Source organism: Ascaphus truei, chromosome 23 (genome assembly GCF_040206685.1).
Source record: "Ascaphus truei isolate aAscTru1 chromosome 23, aAscTru1.hap1, whole genome shotgun sequence".
Lineage (NCBI taxonomy): Eukaryota > Metazoa > Chordata > Amphibia > Anura > Ascaphidae > Ascaphus > Ascaphus truei.
In genome coordinates, this window is record NC_134505.1 from 1,206,771 (window position 1) to 1,220,555 (window position 13,785).

Here is a 13,785-nt window from a genome sequence, read left to right on the forward strand (position 1 = left end):
GCTCACCGGCTCTTAATAAGGTCCAAAGCACTTGGCGTGAACCCCTTGTGTGATGAGAATGGTTCTTCATGCAGCTTCCTAGAATTCCATGTGTGAGAAGCCATCTTAAACACGTGGTATATATGATACGTCACCAGGTAACTTACTGTAACTTTCCTATGAAGCAGTCCTGTAACAACCCGTGTTTCAAAGGCTCGTTCTTAACATCTGACACGTTTCATCAAAACACACAACGAGTTTTATTTCCTTTTTTTTTTTATTAATTTAAAAAATCCTAACGTTTTTCACAAAAAAAATACCCAGTGTAAAATTTGACAAAATGGACAATTCCCGTGATGGAATAAATGTGTGAATAAATATATTTAAAAACGGATGCTAAAAAATAACAACAAAATATACCCTGAGATAACCAAACTAGGCCTTTTGTTGTTCTCAACACGGTTTAAACTCTTTTTTTTTTAGCACCGGAAGGTCCTGCATCTAATTGTTCTGCTACATATGCTAGGTAAGGCCACAAGTAACTACAGGTTATTGGAACAAATGGAGCCACTCTTGCTTCTTTTGACTTCGGCCTCAAAGCATTCTGGGAAAACCGTCTGGCTCAATCTGTACCAGGGGCCTGCAGCCATTTGGTGGCCTTAGTCCATGATCGAAACCTTGTTTGGCTCCCCTGAGCTTATTTAGGAAGCGTGCCATTTGATCTGCCGTCGGCGTAAGGAGACGTTGGCAGTGAATTGGTTGGAAGCACCGTGTGACATAAGCAGCTTTTGAAATGTTCAAGTCCCCAAGACTCCTGCGTCCTGGCCCCTTTGCATGCCCGGCCAGTCCATGCTCCGAAATGTCATCAAGTCTCAAGTTCTTTCGCTCTTTGATCCCCTTGCAAATCTGTAACCCAACATCCAGAGAGCAGATAAAGGCAGCAATCAAGCAGATGGCGTCCAGTGAAGGTGGCCGGTCTTTCACTAAGGAGAGACAATCTTGGCATAGTATAATTCTACATTGGAAGCATTCCAGTCACCAAGTAGATGCTCACATTGGAAGAAGGGTCTTGTGAAGGGTGGAAAGAGCATGCACAACGGCTTCTAAGAAGAACTCTTATTTTGGTCCAATAGAAGATATTGCAATCTCCAAAAATATAAGGACATCCACTAAAGAGTCTTTTTGCTCTGTTGGTGGAGAAGTTGAGACATACAGTAAGGGATGATTCCCACCGCAGCCAGAGGCACGGCGGCGCTTTTGCAGAAGGACAGCGCGTAGAAGAGCATCTCCACTTTGGTGGGCGGCTTGAAGGAGTCGAAGAGATGGAGCACGAGCAGAGAGGCCACAATGCAAGAGAGGCGAAAGGTGAACTGGCCTCCTTGCTTCCCACGGCAGCTGTCCTGGTAGAGTTTGGAGTTGAGGGCCAGCCCCAGGCCGAAGAAGATGCCCAGGTTCCTGAGGAGGCCGGCAAAGGGGGTGGTGTCAATGTGGATCCACTCTGGCCGGGCGCACCATGTCTTGGCCTTCTCCAGCGTCCACAGGAGGTCCACACCCAGAGCTCTGAGCAGCAGGAAGAAGCCCAGAGCGGAGAAGAACAGGAAGAGAGTGGTGCAGACGTAACTCTTCAGACTTGCCTTGTAGATCAACTGTGTGTGATGAAAGGCTTCAGCCACCACCATACCTGTCCAACAATGAGAAATACACTGTGAGATGAGACTTATCAAGAGCCTCCGCCAATAAAGAAGATGCCCCCCGTATTTCCATACTAAACCCAACTTAAGTTGTCAGCCCAAGTGAAGGCATAGAGGCTACCAACACCATTTACAGTCCCATGTGTTAAGACCTGGTTCATAATTGAAGATACATTGAGAGCTTTGGGAATTTAAGCCCGAGATGTGAAAACTACAAACTGCAGAAAGGGCAACACATGCTGCTTTTGTGTAAGGTTATTTAAGAGATTTAAAACCAGAGACAGAACATGAAACACAGACCGAGCCCAGTGATGCATCCATTGACACAAATACACGGTACACGTCTCATGGGGCCTAACACTTATATAAATCATTCTTCCTGGTAATGTACAGGTTTTTAAGAATTTATATTAGTGTTAGGACCCTTGAGACGTGGTCTGCTTTGGAGGGGCTCAAGGGCTTACGACACTTTGGCCAAAGAGTTAAACTAAAAGACCATCTAATTCAATAGATATCTATACATATATATTTAGGCACTGTACCGTGTATAGGTTTCACTGGATGTGCACTGGGCTCTGTCTGTGTTTCATGTTCTGTCTCTGGTTTTAAATATATATTGCCATGCTCAGTAGCATTCCTCTTTGACACTTATACGCATATATATATGCTGTGTTTATTTTGGGGGTTCAATATGAGCTTATAGGGGTTTGTATGTATTTAAGAGATTATACTGATCTGACCAACCGTGGTGGGCTCAGGATATGTTCGGAATTATAAGGCCTTTGTTTGAAACCAGAGAGGAACCACTTGTCCCCACTCAGGCTGACCATTTTCCTGAGGGCCTCAGGCTCTATGTCATCATTGATTTTCCCCAATATTTAAAGGGGCCATACGTCTTAAACCGTTCACTGCCATTAGTACACTTTGGTTTTAAGGGGCCACATCTGGATGATTGATTGTTTTATCGCTGTGTGTTCCACAAAAGTGGACGCGGACAAAGCCCCCCCCTAACTCCTCCTCCCCTTATATTTATTATCCGCCTGACAAGGACAGGGTGTAACAGTAAGGGTAAATAAACTATATTGACCGACATTCAGAGGCCCTCAAGAAAGAAAGAAAAGAAGACAAATCTTCGCTTTTGGCACAGTTACTTTTTTTTAAAGGAAGCCAATAAGATTGTTACATTGTTTACAAAAGGTTGTTTTCTTGGACAACTATGTGTCATATCCTTGAGTGTGTTGGGGGGAGTTGGACTCTACATGCAGAGTCTCCAGTTGGACCTAGATGCTCCAGTCAACAGTGTGTCTATTACCCGCATTTTGTCATTTCTTTACGGTGTTCACCTCCTCTACTGGAAGGCTATGCAGTGACTCTACTACTATTTCAATGATACAAGAGTCTCTCCCATGTTCCGTGAGCCTCACACCCTCCACTTGCAGCGGTGGAATCAACACGGACAGTGGTGGATGAATGTGTCTTTTGATGGTCAACATGGAGATGATACTGACCTGAGATGACTCCAGCCACCACCTGGTGGGGAAAATGTGCAGCTAGAAAGATTCTAGAAAGGCAGACGCAGACTTGAACGGCCCAGAAAGCTGTCCAGAGAGCTCCACGCACACACCTGGAATAGGAGGAGACAACACATTAGCTCATCTATTGTCAATGGGACATATCAATTCAGTCCTCAGTCTGGCCTCTAATTATGTCCCAGGCCATGGTCCAAACTTAGGCCATGTTACTCTGCTCCGTATTTACGAAGTGGTGCTATGCCATAAGACACCTTGCAGAGACGGATGACACCTCGGTCCATATTTAGTAAGACGTCTTCTGCCATTAAACACCTTGGACCACTGGAAGACACCTCGACTTTAATGACGTTGATGTGTCTTCCGGTCCCTGAAGGTGTGTTATGGGAGAAGAATGCTTGGTATTGTAAGAGGTCTTCCAGGTGGTAGTGGAGGTTCTAGGTGAGAGAGAGCAGTAGAAGTTTGAAGGGGTGGGTGGAGGGTTCTTCATTCATAAACACCTCCTACTTGACCTGTTGCCATTATAAAGTGCCCCTTACCAGTTCTTAAGGGCAGCTTCCTTCTTCTTTAGCATGATCGTGAGAATGGCCGTCACCATGACATAGTAAATTCCAGCCGACCCCATAGCGTGTCCTGAAGGGCTTCCTGCAAAAAGACGCAGATACAAGAGTGAGTGAATTGAGGATCACGGGGACGTCATCATTAAGAAACGATGCCCCTAAGCCAATCACACAATATAACAAACACATTGTTATCTCCCAGTGACATTAAAAGTAGGGGTACCCTCACACCTTAACCACTGACTCAACAGAGGAGGCTTACCCTGTCCTAATTCCCCATCGAGTACTGTACTGTACATTTTGTCCTAGGTCAGAAGAGTGCCAGAGAAGGTAGAGGGGAGGAGGATTTTACCATTTACGTTTCATAGTTAAGACAGTGTTGGATTTGCAGAGATGGAGACTCCAAGCTTTACACAACTACAGTAGCAACATCGAGCAAGACCGTCCGAAAAGGTGGACAGAGTCCAATGGCAATAGGGTCAGATTGACTATGCACTGCTACACCATAAGACACTTGCTGTGCTAGAAGGCTCCTTACAGCCCAATTCACTTGGATGGGCAATACACCGGCATATTTACTAATGTGCTATAAAGGAAGGGCCATATTTACTAAGGCGTGCTACTCCGTAAGACACATTAGAGCCATTGTTGAATGGGCCCCATGCTGGAAGGCCTTCTTACGGAGTACCTCAACATAGTAAAGAAGGCCCATCGTCTTTTAATATTACGTTTCTTACCTGGTCCAGTCTCGCAGGTGACGGGAAACTGTTCCACGACGGGCGCCGAGGAGTTGCCATAGTAATCGGTGTCGTGGACCCACCAGTACGGCCTCTGGCCAAAGAGAATCCTGGAACGAAGAGAAGCAAGAGGTCGTCAGGAGTGATTCCAAACCAGGAGGGTAAGCCAGAGTGGGTTTTGGTTAGGTGAGCATTAAGTCCAAGTCTACTTGGAAGGTAGGTGGCAATGTCACCTTCTAATGAGTCACATACCCTCTAACTGGACATATTTACCAAGTACTGTAACTATGGTGTAATCCCTGGACCTATTAAAACCAGGTGGACCTCTTCTGCCCCTGTATGAGAGCCTAGGAGTGCTCCGCTGCCTGTCTCCCATTGGTGGACGCCGGGAACCTTCAGCTGATGACGCCAGCTTGAAGATCAATGGCCGATTTCATACACGGTCAGCGCGTTATAGAGAAGGTATCTCCGCCTCTATTTTAGGCGTATAGTAGTGTATACAAATAAAGACCACACATACACGTGTTTTAATGGTAGCAGGGTATACGTGCGTTATAAACGACACGTATTATGGAGCCTTCAGGTGAGGTGCTCATCTGTTTATCCCCCGGGGAACGAGAAAAACGAAGCCTGTGTCTACACTCCAAGCGGCCAACGATGGCGGGTCTGGACTTACACAGGTGTCTGCACACTGCCGACTGTGAATTGACGAAGTCAAACCACATAACTTTTCTTCAGAGAACAAACACTTCGATTGAGATTTTTGGCAGCTGTAATGGTTCCTTTTAGGATACGCGTTTTTTTTTAAAGAATGGTATTGTTTCACAAAAGGCGTAGTAGATTCTCTGCCCAGCTTTCCAGCAAGGGTACTGGAGGAGGAGGTGGTGGTGGTGGTGGTGGTGGGAGGGGGGGGGGGGGCGGAAGGAATATAATTTAATAATAATGAGAGGGAAAATGTTGATTTGAGACAACGACTGGTTGAATTAGTACCAAAACCCCATAAATGTATAAATAATTCAGGGTTAGCAGAGATGAGGGTGGGAGCGGGGCGGGGGGGGGGGTAGAATATTAGGCAGACTATTTGGGGGTCTGGATTTTTATAGTGCTTTTAGTCCCTGTGGGCTCCACGTGCAGCCACCTCTGGTGTGGAATCCTGCAAGCACATCTGTAATGCTCAGAAACGTAGGGCAAGAAAGGAACAATGATGATTATCAGGGCTGTTTTTGCCGGGGGGGGGGGGAAGTCGCAGGGGAACACCGGAACCATTTTTTTCCAGATAGCAGGAATAAATACTATATAGTGATTGTGACATTAGGAATAGGGTGGGAATACTTAGATTGTAAGCTCTTCGGGGCAGGGACTTTTTCCCCTAATGTTTACCTTTATGTCTGAAGCCTTTCCCCCATTATGTCTCCTATTACCATGCCATGTGTATTACATGCTATCAGAGAGAGAAGTATAAATGCATTACCCCTCCCGCTGACAGGCACTGAGTGTGCAGCAGGAGTAGGAGCGGCTCAGTGAGTAAAGACACTGACTGGCAGTGAGTGTGAAGCAGGAGAAGGAGCGGCACAGTGAGTAAAGACACTGACTGGCACCGAGTGTGAAGCAGGAGAAGGAGCGGCTCAGTGAGTAAAGACACTGACTGGCACTGAGTGTGAAGCAGGAGAGGGAGCGGCTCAGTGAGTAAAGACACTGACTGGCACTGAGTGTGCAGCAGGAGAAGGAGCGGCTCAGTGAGTAAAGACACTGACTGGCACCGAGTGTGAAGCAGGAGAAGGAGCGGCTCATTGAGTAAAGACACTGACTGGCACCGAGTGTGAAGCAGGGGAGGGAGCGGCTCAGTGAGTAAAGACACTGACTGGCACTGAGTGTGAAGCAGGAGTAGGAGCGGCTCAGTGAGTAAAGACACTGACTGGCACTGACTGGCACTGAGTGTGAAGCAGGAGAAGGAGCGGCTCAGTGAGTAAAGACACTGACTGGCACTGAGTGTGAAGCAGGCGAAGGAGTGGCTCAGTGAGTAAAGACACTGACTGGCACTGAGTGTGAAGCAGGAGAAGGAGCGGCTCAGTGAGTAAAGACACTGACTGGCACTGAGTGTGAAGCAGGAGAAGGAGCGGCTCAGTGAGTAAAGACACTGACGGGCACTGAGTCTGAAGTAGGCGAAGGAGCGGCTCAGTGAGTAAAGACACTGACTGGCACTGAGTGTGAAGCAGGAGAAGGAGTGGCTCAGTGAGTAAAGACACTGACTGGCACTGAGTGTGAAGCAGGAGAAGGAGTGGCTCAGTGAGTAAAGACACTGACTGGCACTGAGTGTGAAGCAGGAGAAGGAGTGGCTCAGTGAGTAAAGACACTGACTGGCACTGACTGGCACTGAGTGTGAAGCAGGGAAAGGAGCGGCTCAGTGAGTAAAGACACTGACTGGCACTGAGTGTGAAGCAGGAGAAGGAGCGGCTCAGTGAGTAAAGACACTGACTGGCACAGAGTGTGAAGCAGGAGAAGGAGCGGCTCAGTGAGTAAAGACACTGACTGGCACTGACTGGCACTGAGTGTGAAGCAGGAGAAGGAGTGGCTCAGTGAGTAAAGACACTGACTGGCACTGAGTGTGAAGCAGGCGAAGGAGTGGCTCAGTGAGTAAAGACACTGACTGGCACTGAGTGTGAAGCAGGAGAAGGAGCGGCTCAGTGAGTAAAGACACTGACTGGCACTGAGTGTGAAGCAGGAGAAGGAGCGGCTCAGTGAGTAAAGACACTGACGGGCACTGAGTGTGAAGCAGGAGAAGGAGCGGCTCAGTGAGTAAAGACACTGACTGGCACTGAGTGTGAAGCAGGAGAAGGAGTGGCTCAGTGAGTAAAGACACTGACTGGCACTGAGTGTGAAGCAGGAGAAGGAGTGGCTCAGTGAGTAAAGACACTGACTGGCACTGAGTGTGAAGCAGGGGAAGGAGCGGCTCAGTGAGTAAAGACACTGACTGGCACTGAGTGTGAAGCAGGAGAAGGAGCGGCTCAGTGAGTAAAGACACTGACTGGCACAGAGTGTGAAGCAGGAGAAGGAGTGGCTCAGTGAGTAAAGACACTGACTGGCACTGAGTGTGAAGCAGGCGAAGGAGTGGCTCAGTGAGTAAAGACACTGACTGGCACTGAGTGTGAAGCAGGAGAAGGAGCGGCTCAGTGAGTAAAGACACTGACTGGCACTGAGTGTGAAGCAGGAGAAGGAGCGGCTCAGTGAGTAAAGACACTGACGGGCACTGAGTGTGAAGCAGGAGAAGGAGCGGCTCAGTGAGTAAAGACACTGACTGGCACTGAGTGTGAAGCAGGAGAAGGAGTGGCTCAGTGAGTAAAGACACTGACTGGCACTGAGTGTGAAGCAGGAGAAGGAGTGGCTCAGTGAGTAAAGACACTGACTGGCACTGACTGGCACTGAGTGTGAAGCAGGGGAAGGAGCGGCTCAGTGAGTAAAGACACTGACTGGCACAGAGTGTGAAGCAGGAGAAGGAGCGGCTCAGTGAGTAAAGACACTGACTGGCACTGACTGGCACTGAGTGTGAAGCAGGAGAAGGAGTGGCTCAGTGAGTAAAGACACTGACTGGCACTGAGTGTGAAGCAGGAGAAGGAGCGGCTCAGTGAGTAAAGACACTGACTGGCACTGAGTGTGAAGCAGGAGAAGGAGCGGCTCAGTGAGTAAAGACACTGACGGGCACTGAGTGTGAAGCAGGAGAAGGAGCGGCTCAGTGAGTAAAGACACTGACTGGCACTGAGTGTGAAGCAGGAGAAGGAGTGGCTCAGTGAGTAAAGACACTGACTGGCACTGAGTGTGAAGCAGGAGAAGGAGTGGCTCAGTGAGTAAAGACACTGACTGGCACTGAGTGTGAAGCAGGGGAAGGAGCGGCTCAGTGAGTAAAGACACTGACTGGCACTGAGTGTGAAGCAGGAGAAAGAGCGGCTCAGTGAGTAAAGACACTGACTGGCACAGAGTGTGAAGCAGGAGAAGGAGCGGCTCAGTGAGTAAAGACACTGACTGGCACTGACTGGCACTGAGTGTGAAGCAGGAGAAGGAGTGGCTCAGTGAGTAAAGACACTGACTGGCACTGAGTGTGAAGCAGGCGAAGGAGTGGCTCAGTGAGTAAAGACACTGACTGGCACTGAGTGTGAAGCAGGAGAAGGAGCGGCTCAGTGAGTAAAGACACTGACTGGCACTGAGTGTGAAGCAGGAGAAGGAGCGGCTCAGTGAGTAAAGACACTGACTGACACTGAGTGTGAAGCAGGAGAAGGAGTGGCTCAGTGAGTAAAGACACTGAGTGTGAAGCAGGGGAACCTGGTTCAATTCCCGGTGTCGGCTCCTTGTCACCTTGTGTAAGTCACTTTATCTCCCTGTGCCTCAGGCACCAAAAACATAGATTGTAAGCTCCACGGGGCAGGGACCTGCGCCTGCAAAATGTCTCTGTAACGCGCTACGTAAAACTAGCAGAGCTGTACAAGAACAAACTATTATTATAAGCCAGTGACTTTTACCTCGATTTAGCAAAACAATGCATTCCTGTGTTCTTTCTACAGTATATTGTGTTACTGGACTTGTCAGCGTATAGATTTTTAGATTGATCGTTCCTCTGGGTACAAACCTCCTGGCTAATTGTCTGCGTTTATTCGTTAAGATGTGTCATATCGAGGTGCAGAGGTGAAGCATATTTTAGAGAAAGAGAAGAAGACGCCATGCTCAGAAGCCAGAGGGTGGCAGGTGCTGGGGAGATGTGACAAAGGACTTCTTCATGGAAAGGGTGGGTGGCTTCATGGAATAGGTGACTAGCAGAGGTGGTAAGGGCTGATACAGTAAGGGGATTCCAAGGTGCTTGGGATGGACACCATGAAATCGCAACTACTAAAAGCCAAGGATTTGGGGTCTGAGGTTTGATAGCGATGGGTAAGTGGGCTGACTAGGTTGGGCTGCCCGACTGGGTTGGGCTGACCAACTGCTTCTTCTCTGCCGTCAAAGTCTATGTTTCTCTGAGCGCTAGGACAAGACAAGAGGTGGTTCTCTGAAGCCAGATGGTCCAAGGAAGGGCTACTAAGATGGCACGGGGTCTACATCATAAAAACGTATTAGGAAAAGACCTAAAGGACCTCCATATGTGCAGCTCGGAGGAGAGAAGGTGCAATCTCGCTTAAATGTTCAAATATATCACGAGTGTCAACAAGGTGCAGAAGAGAAGCTCTAGAACGAGAGGTCCTTCTCTGAAGCCGGAGGGTGGGGGGCCCAGGGGACATGTGAGGAAGGACTTCTTCATGGAAAAGGGCGGTGGATTCATCAAAAACACCCGAGCACGGGGGAACCAAAGAGGACACCAGAAGCATTTTTGCTTAAGATCTCCTGAAAGTGTGCTAACGTCTTGTGACTTTCGTCAAAATACCTCCCAACTGAGGTGGTAGAGGGTAACACAATAAGGGAAATCAAACGTGCTTGGGATAGCCGTAAGACTAAATCCTCAATGTGAAAGGAAGCCCCAAGGGTCAGATAGGGTCGGAGGTGTTACAACGGATGGGAAAATGGGCAGACCTGGTGGCCCATAGGGGTTCTTCTCTTCAGATTCTGCCTTTCACCCAACCATACTATACACAAATATGTGGGTGCCTTACAATACAAACTGTGACCGGGTTAAGATCCACTGTCTAACCACTACACCTACAAAATCAACCCCCAACCATGCACGTGTCCATGAAAACTAAAAAGCAAATCAATGGCTTCCACTCAAGACGTACTCACCACTTGAACACGAGGTTCAGCCAGTCGCCGATGACGGCCACCCAGATGAGTTTGACGCCCACCGACTCGCACAGGTGGAACCAGATGGGGAAGAAGACGAAGAAGGTGTTTCTCAGGTCGGCGGCAAAGGAGACGAACATGAACCAGTCTTGGGAGCTCTTGTAGTTGGTCTGAAGGTACTGGACCATTTGAACCCCGGAGTCATGAAGAGCATCCATCCCGTTCTCCATCATCACCGGATCTCTGTATTAGCTGGAAGCCCGGTGCTACTGTAACTAGCCGTGTCTACCTCTCTGTGTGCTCTGCCTCTCGCTCGGCGCCCCTAGCGATATTTATACTATCCCGGGCCTCCTGTTTACCGTTGAGAAACCTGCTTTTTAACCTTTGGACCTGTTAAAAAAAAATACCTTGGGTCAAAAAAAAAAAGAAAGAAAGAAACTCGCTGTCGATCAAAGGTAATGAGGCAAAAACATGTTTGGTACAAAGCGAGCTCGAAAACACCGTAATCTGCCAGCTACTGATTTGTAGGACTGTGTTGCTCAACCGCTCATTTTTAGCACGGCCTAGGGTGCTGGGTGTGGTTATACAATGGCAATAAGGCTTTTTTGGGGGGGGGAGGTGGGGGGGGGGTATCTTGTCACAGAATGACACAGAATTAACATTGTAGCAGATTTATCTGATTTTGCATTCATTCTCTCTCTCTCTCTCTCTCCCCCCCCCCTCTCTCGCTTCCCCCCTCTCTCTCCCCCCATCTCTTTCTCTCTCTCTTCCCCTCCCTCCCGCCTTCTCTCTTTCTCTCCCCTTCTCTCTCCCTATCTCCCCCCCTTATCTCTCCCGCTATCACTTCCCCTCTCTCCCCCCCCTCTCTCTCTCCTTCTCTCCCCCTCTCCCTCCCTCTCTCTCTATCTCTCCCCCTTTCTCTCTCCCCCCTCTTTTCTCCCCCCCCCCATCTTTCTCTCTCTTCCCCCGACCCCCTCTCTCGCTTCCCCCCCCTCTCTCTCTCCCCCCCACTCCCCCTCCCTCCATAATATTATATATTTGATATATTTTCTAAGGGCTGCTGGGGCTTTGGGTGCAGTTCCATTTAGGACCAAAGTGACCAAATGATAATGACGTGTTCAACTGATGGAAAAGTCATGCAAGGACATAGGATTCGATTAATAACCGTGGCATGTTTCATGGGTTAATTCACGGTGATAAACAAAAACAAGCATTTTTTCATTATTTCTCAAAATATCCTGTAAACATTTTAACCACCCAGATTTAACCTATTACATGCAGTATATTACTATTATTGCTGTTCACTTTGCTCCTACGTGAGACTGACTCTTTAACCCATTAAACATGTCGCTGTCATTGGACTAGTTTTGCTCCTACGTGGGACAGACCCTTTAACCCATTAAACACGTCACTGTCATTGGGCCACTTTGGTCCTATGTAGGACTGACCCATTAAACCTGCCCCTGTGATATTGGGTCACTTTGGTGCTACATAGGACTGACCCGCTAACCCATTAAATACCTTCCTGGGCCCCTGCAGTAGGTGGAACTACATACACCTCCTAAGGACTTCCAATGGGCTACATCAGCATATTTTTTGTATCGAGAAGGTACAACTACAGATAGCAAGGCTGGGTACTGAATCGGCAATGTCCCGTACATGTTGGCTCTGAGCCTACTGGACTGTAGCCAAAAAACCTGACCAAGCACTTGACTTTCACCCGCTTGCCATGACGTAGACAAGAGCACCGAGCAGAGACCTTTCCAGCTCTGCCCTGCTCCTGCCCAACTGTTGACCGAGTCACTGCCCTGGCTGTTGCCCAGGGATGGGTGGAACACGCGTGAGGAGTGACGGTCTGCTCTGGACCGGCGCCTGTTATCGATTTCTCGTAGCCGTCTCGCCTGTTAACGCACATGTTATTGGTAGCAGGTGAAGTTAACGAAAGGGAACAAAATGGCAAATCGAAACGCATGTCGTAGCGTTGACGCCAGGTTGTATTCCTCGGAGGTGCGATAGGGTCAACGATTAGACTGGACATTGGACAACTGGGTAATGTTAGCGTGAGTGACCAGGCGGGTCTCAACTATATTAACACTCAAAGCCAAAAGGTGATGCTACATATATATATATATAGAGCACTCCCTTGAGAAAGGTCCTGTTTAAGGACCGAAACGTCGGTTGTATGTGCCTATCTTACAATACATCTTTTTGAACTTATACTGAGTGCTGTCTCTTTTCTTGCTGCGTGGTTTTGGACTCCCGGTCTGCCTGGTAAGGAATTTCTGTTTTTATATATATATATATATATATATATATATATATATATATACACAGCTCAACCCCCCTTATAACGCGGTGCTTGGGGTCCAGAGAATCACACCGCGCTATAAGCGGATGGCGTTAGAAATAATGTACCGTTGTGTGCGTTGTACAACAAAGTATTTAAGACGCCAATAACCGTGTTGTAAAGTATTCATAATTACGATAAATTGGGAGCCACGCGTACATCGCGATATAAGCGGATCCGCGCTGTAACGGATCGCGCTATAACGAGGCTGAGCTGTGTATATATATATATATATATATATATATATATATATATATACCCCTAGAGTTGAAAGGGAGCAGCCAGAGGCAATCAAACCTCCTTCCCAAGTCTCAGCTCACCGTGTTTACAAAGTGACTTTCAGAACGGCCAACTCAACCCAAATGCAGTGGCGCCCCTCTCCTCTTCTGGTTCACGGCATCCGGGGGGGGGGGGTTGGGCCTGTCACAGGTCACGTGATCACTCCTGGAGCAATCACATGACCCCCCCCAACGTGCCGTAGGTCCGATTGGCGCTCTGGCAAACGCCGGGCCACCCCACCTCCCCGGCACTATAAAAAGGTAGAACCCCGAAGTGCCTTCACTCTAGACGAGGCGCAACCCTGGCCTCCTCCACAGATATCTGAAGTCAACTGGGATTCCATCGGAGGCATAAACAAGGCCCGGTTCCATGACGCGTTCCCAAAGTAGGCGAATAGGCAGAAAAACAGCAGGACGGATTAATGATTGGCCGGGCCCAGTGAAAACAGACGCTCTATCTGTATCCAGCCAAGCAAGTTCAGGCCTTGAACGAGAGGCCGGGGCGGTCAAAATACGAGGGTGTTTGTGCCGCTCATGCCTTGTAGTAAACAACCAGTTGTTGACGAGCACGACGGGTTGTTTGGATTGACGGGTGTTCCAACGACCTTGTCCAAGGCCAACGAGAAAATAAGGTGATCTCTTCTTCTTTATCTGTTAACTTGGATTGGGAGGGGGCGTGGGGGTGGGAGGGAGAACTGTATTGTTTATATATATATATATACGAGCTGATATGCCCGGCGTTGCCCGGGATTTAATTGTCCCCCTCGCTCTCCGCTCACCCCCCTTCTCTGCTCCCAACGTTAACTTAACTGTTTTCTTATTGTTATACAGAAGGATAAAAAAAATGACAATGCAACCTGTTTCTTTTTATATTTTCCACTAGAGACGGGTGACTGAGTGGGTGAAT

The 13,785-nt window shown here is 48.4% G+C and overlaps 1 protein-coding gene across 1 annotated transcript; it reads right to left on the reverse strand.

Annotated features, from left to right (window-relative positions):
* Positions 1-215: 215 nt before the first annotated feature.
* LOC142473018 (glucose-6-phosphatase catalytic subunit 1-like) lies at positions 216-10,567 on the reverse strand. The gene is made up of 5 exons (XM_075580168.1): positions 10,254-10,567; positions 4,497-4,606; positions 3,739-3,844; positions 3,179-3,294; positions 216-1,660 (listed from the first exon to the last, which is right to left on the reverse strand). Exons 1-5 carry the CDS (start codon positions 10,484-10,486, stop codon positions 1,149-1,151), a joined length of 1,077 nt encoding a protein of 358 aa, XP_075436283.1. The 5' UTR covers positions 10,487-10,567; the 3' UTR covers positions 216-1,148.
* Positions 10,568-13,785: the final 3,218 nt, after the last annotated feature.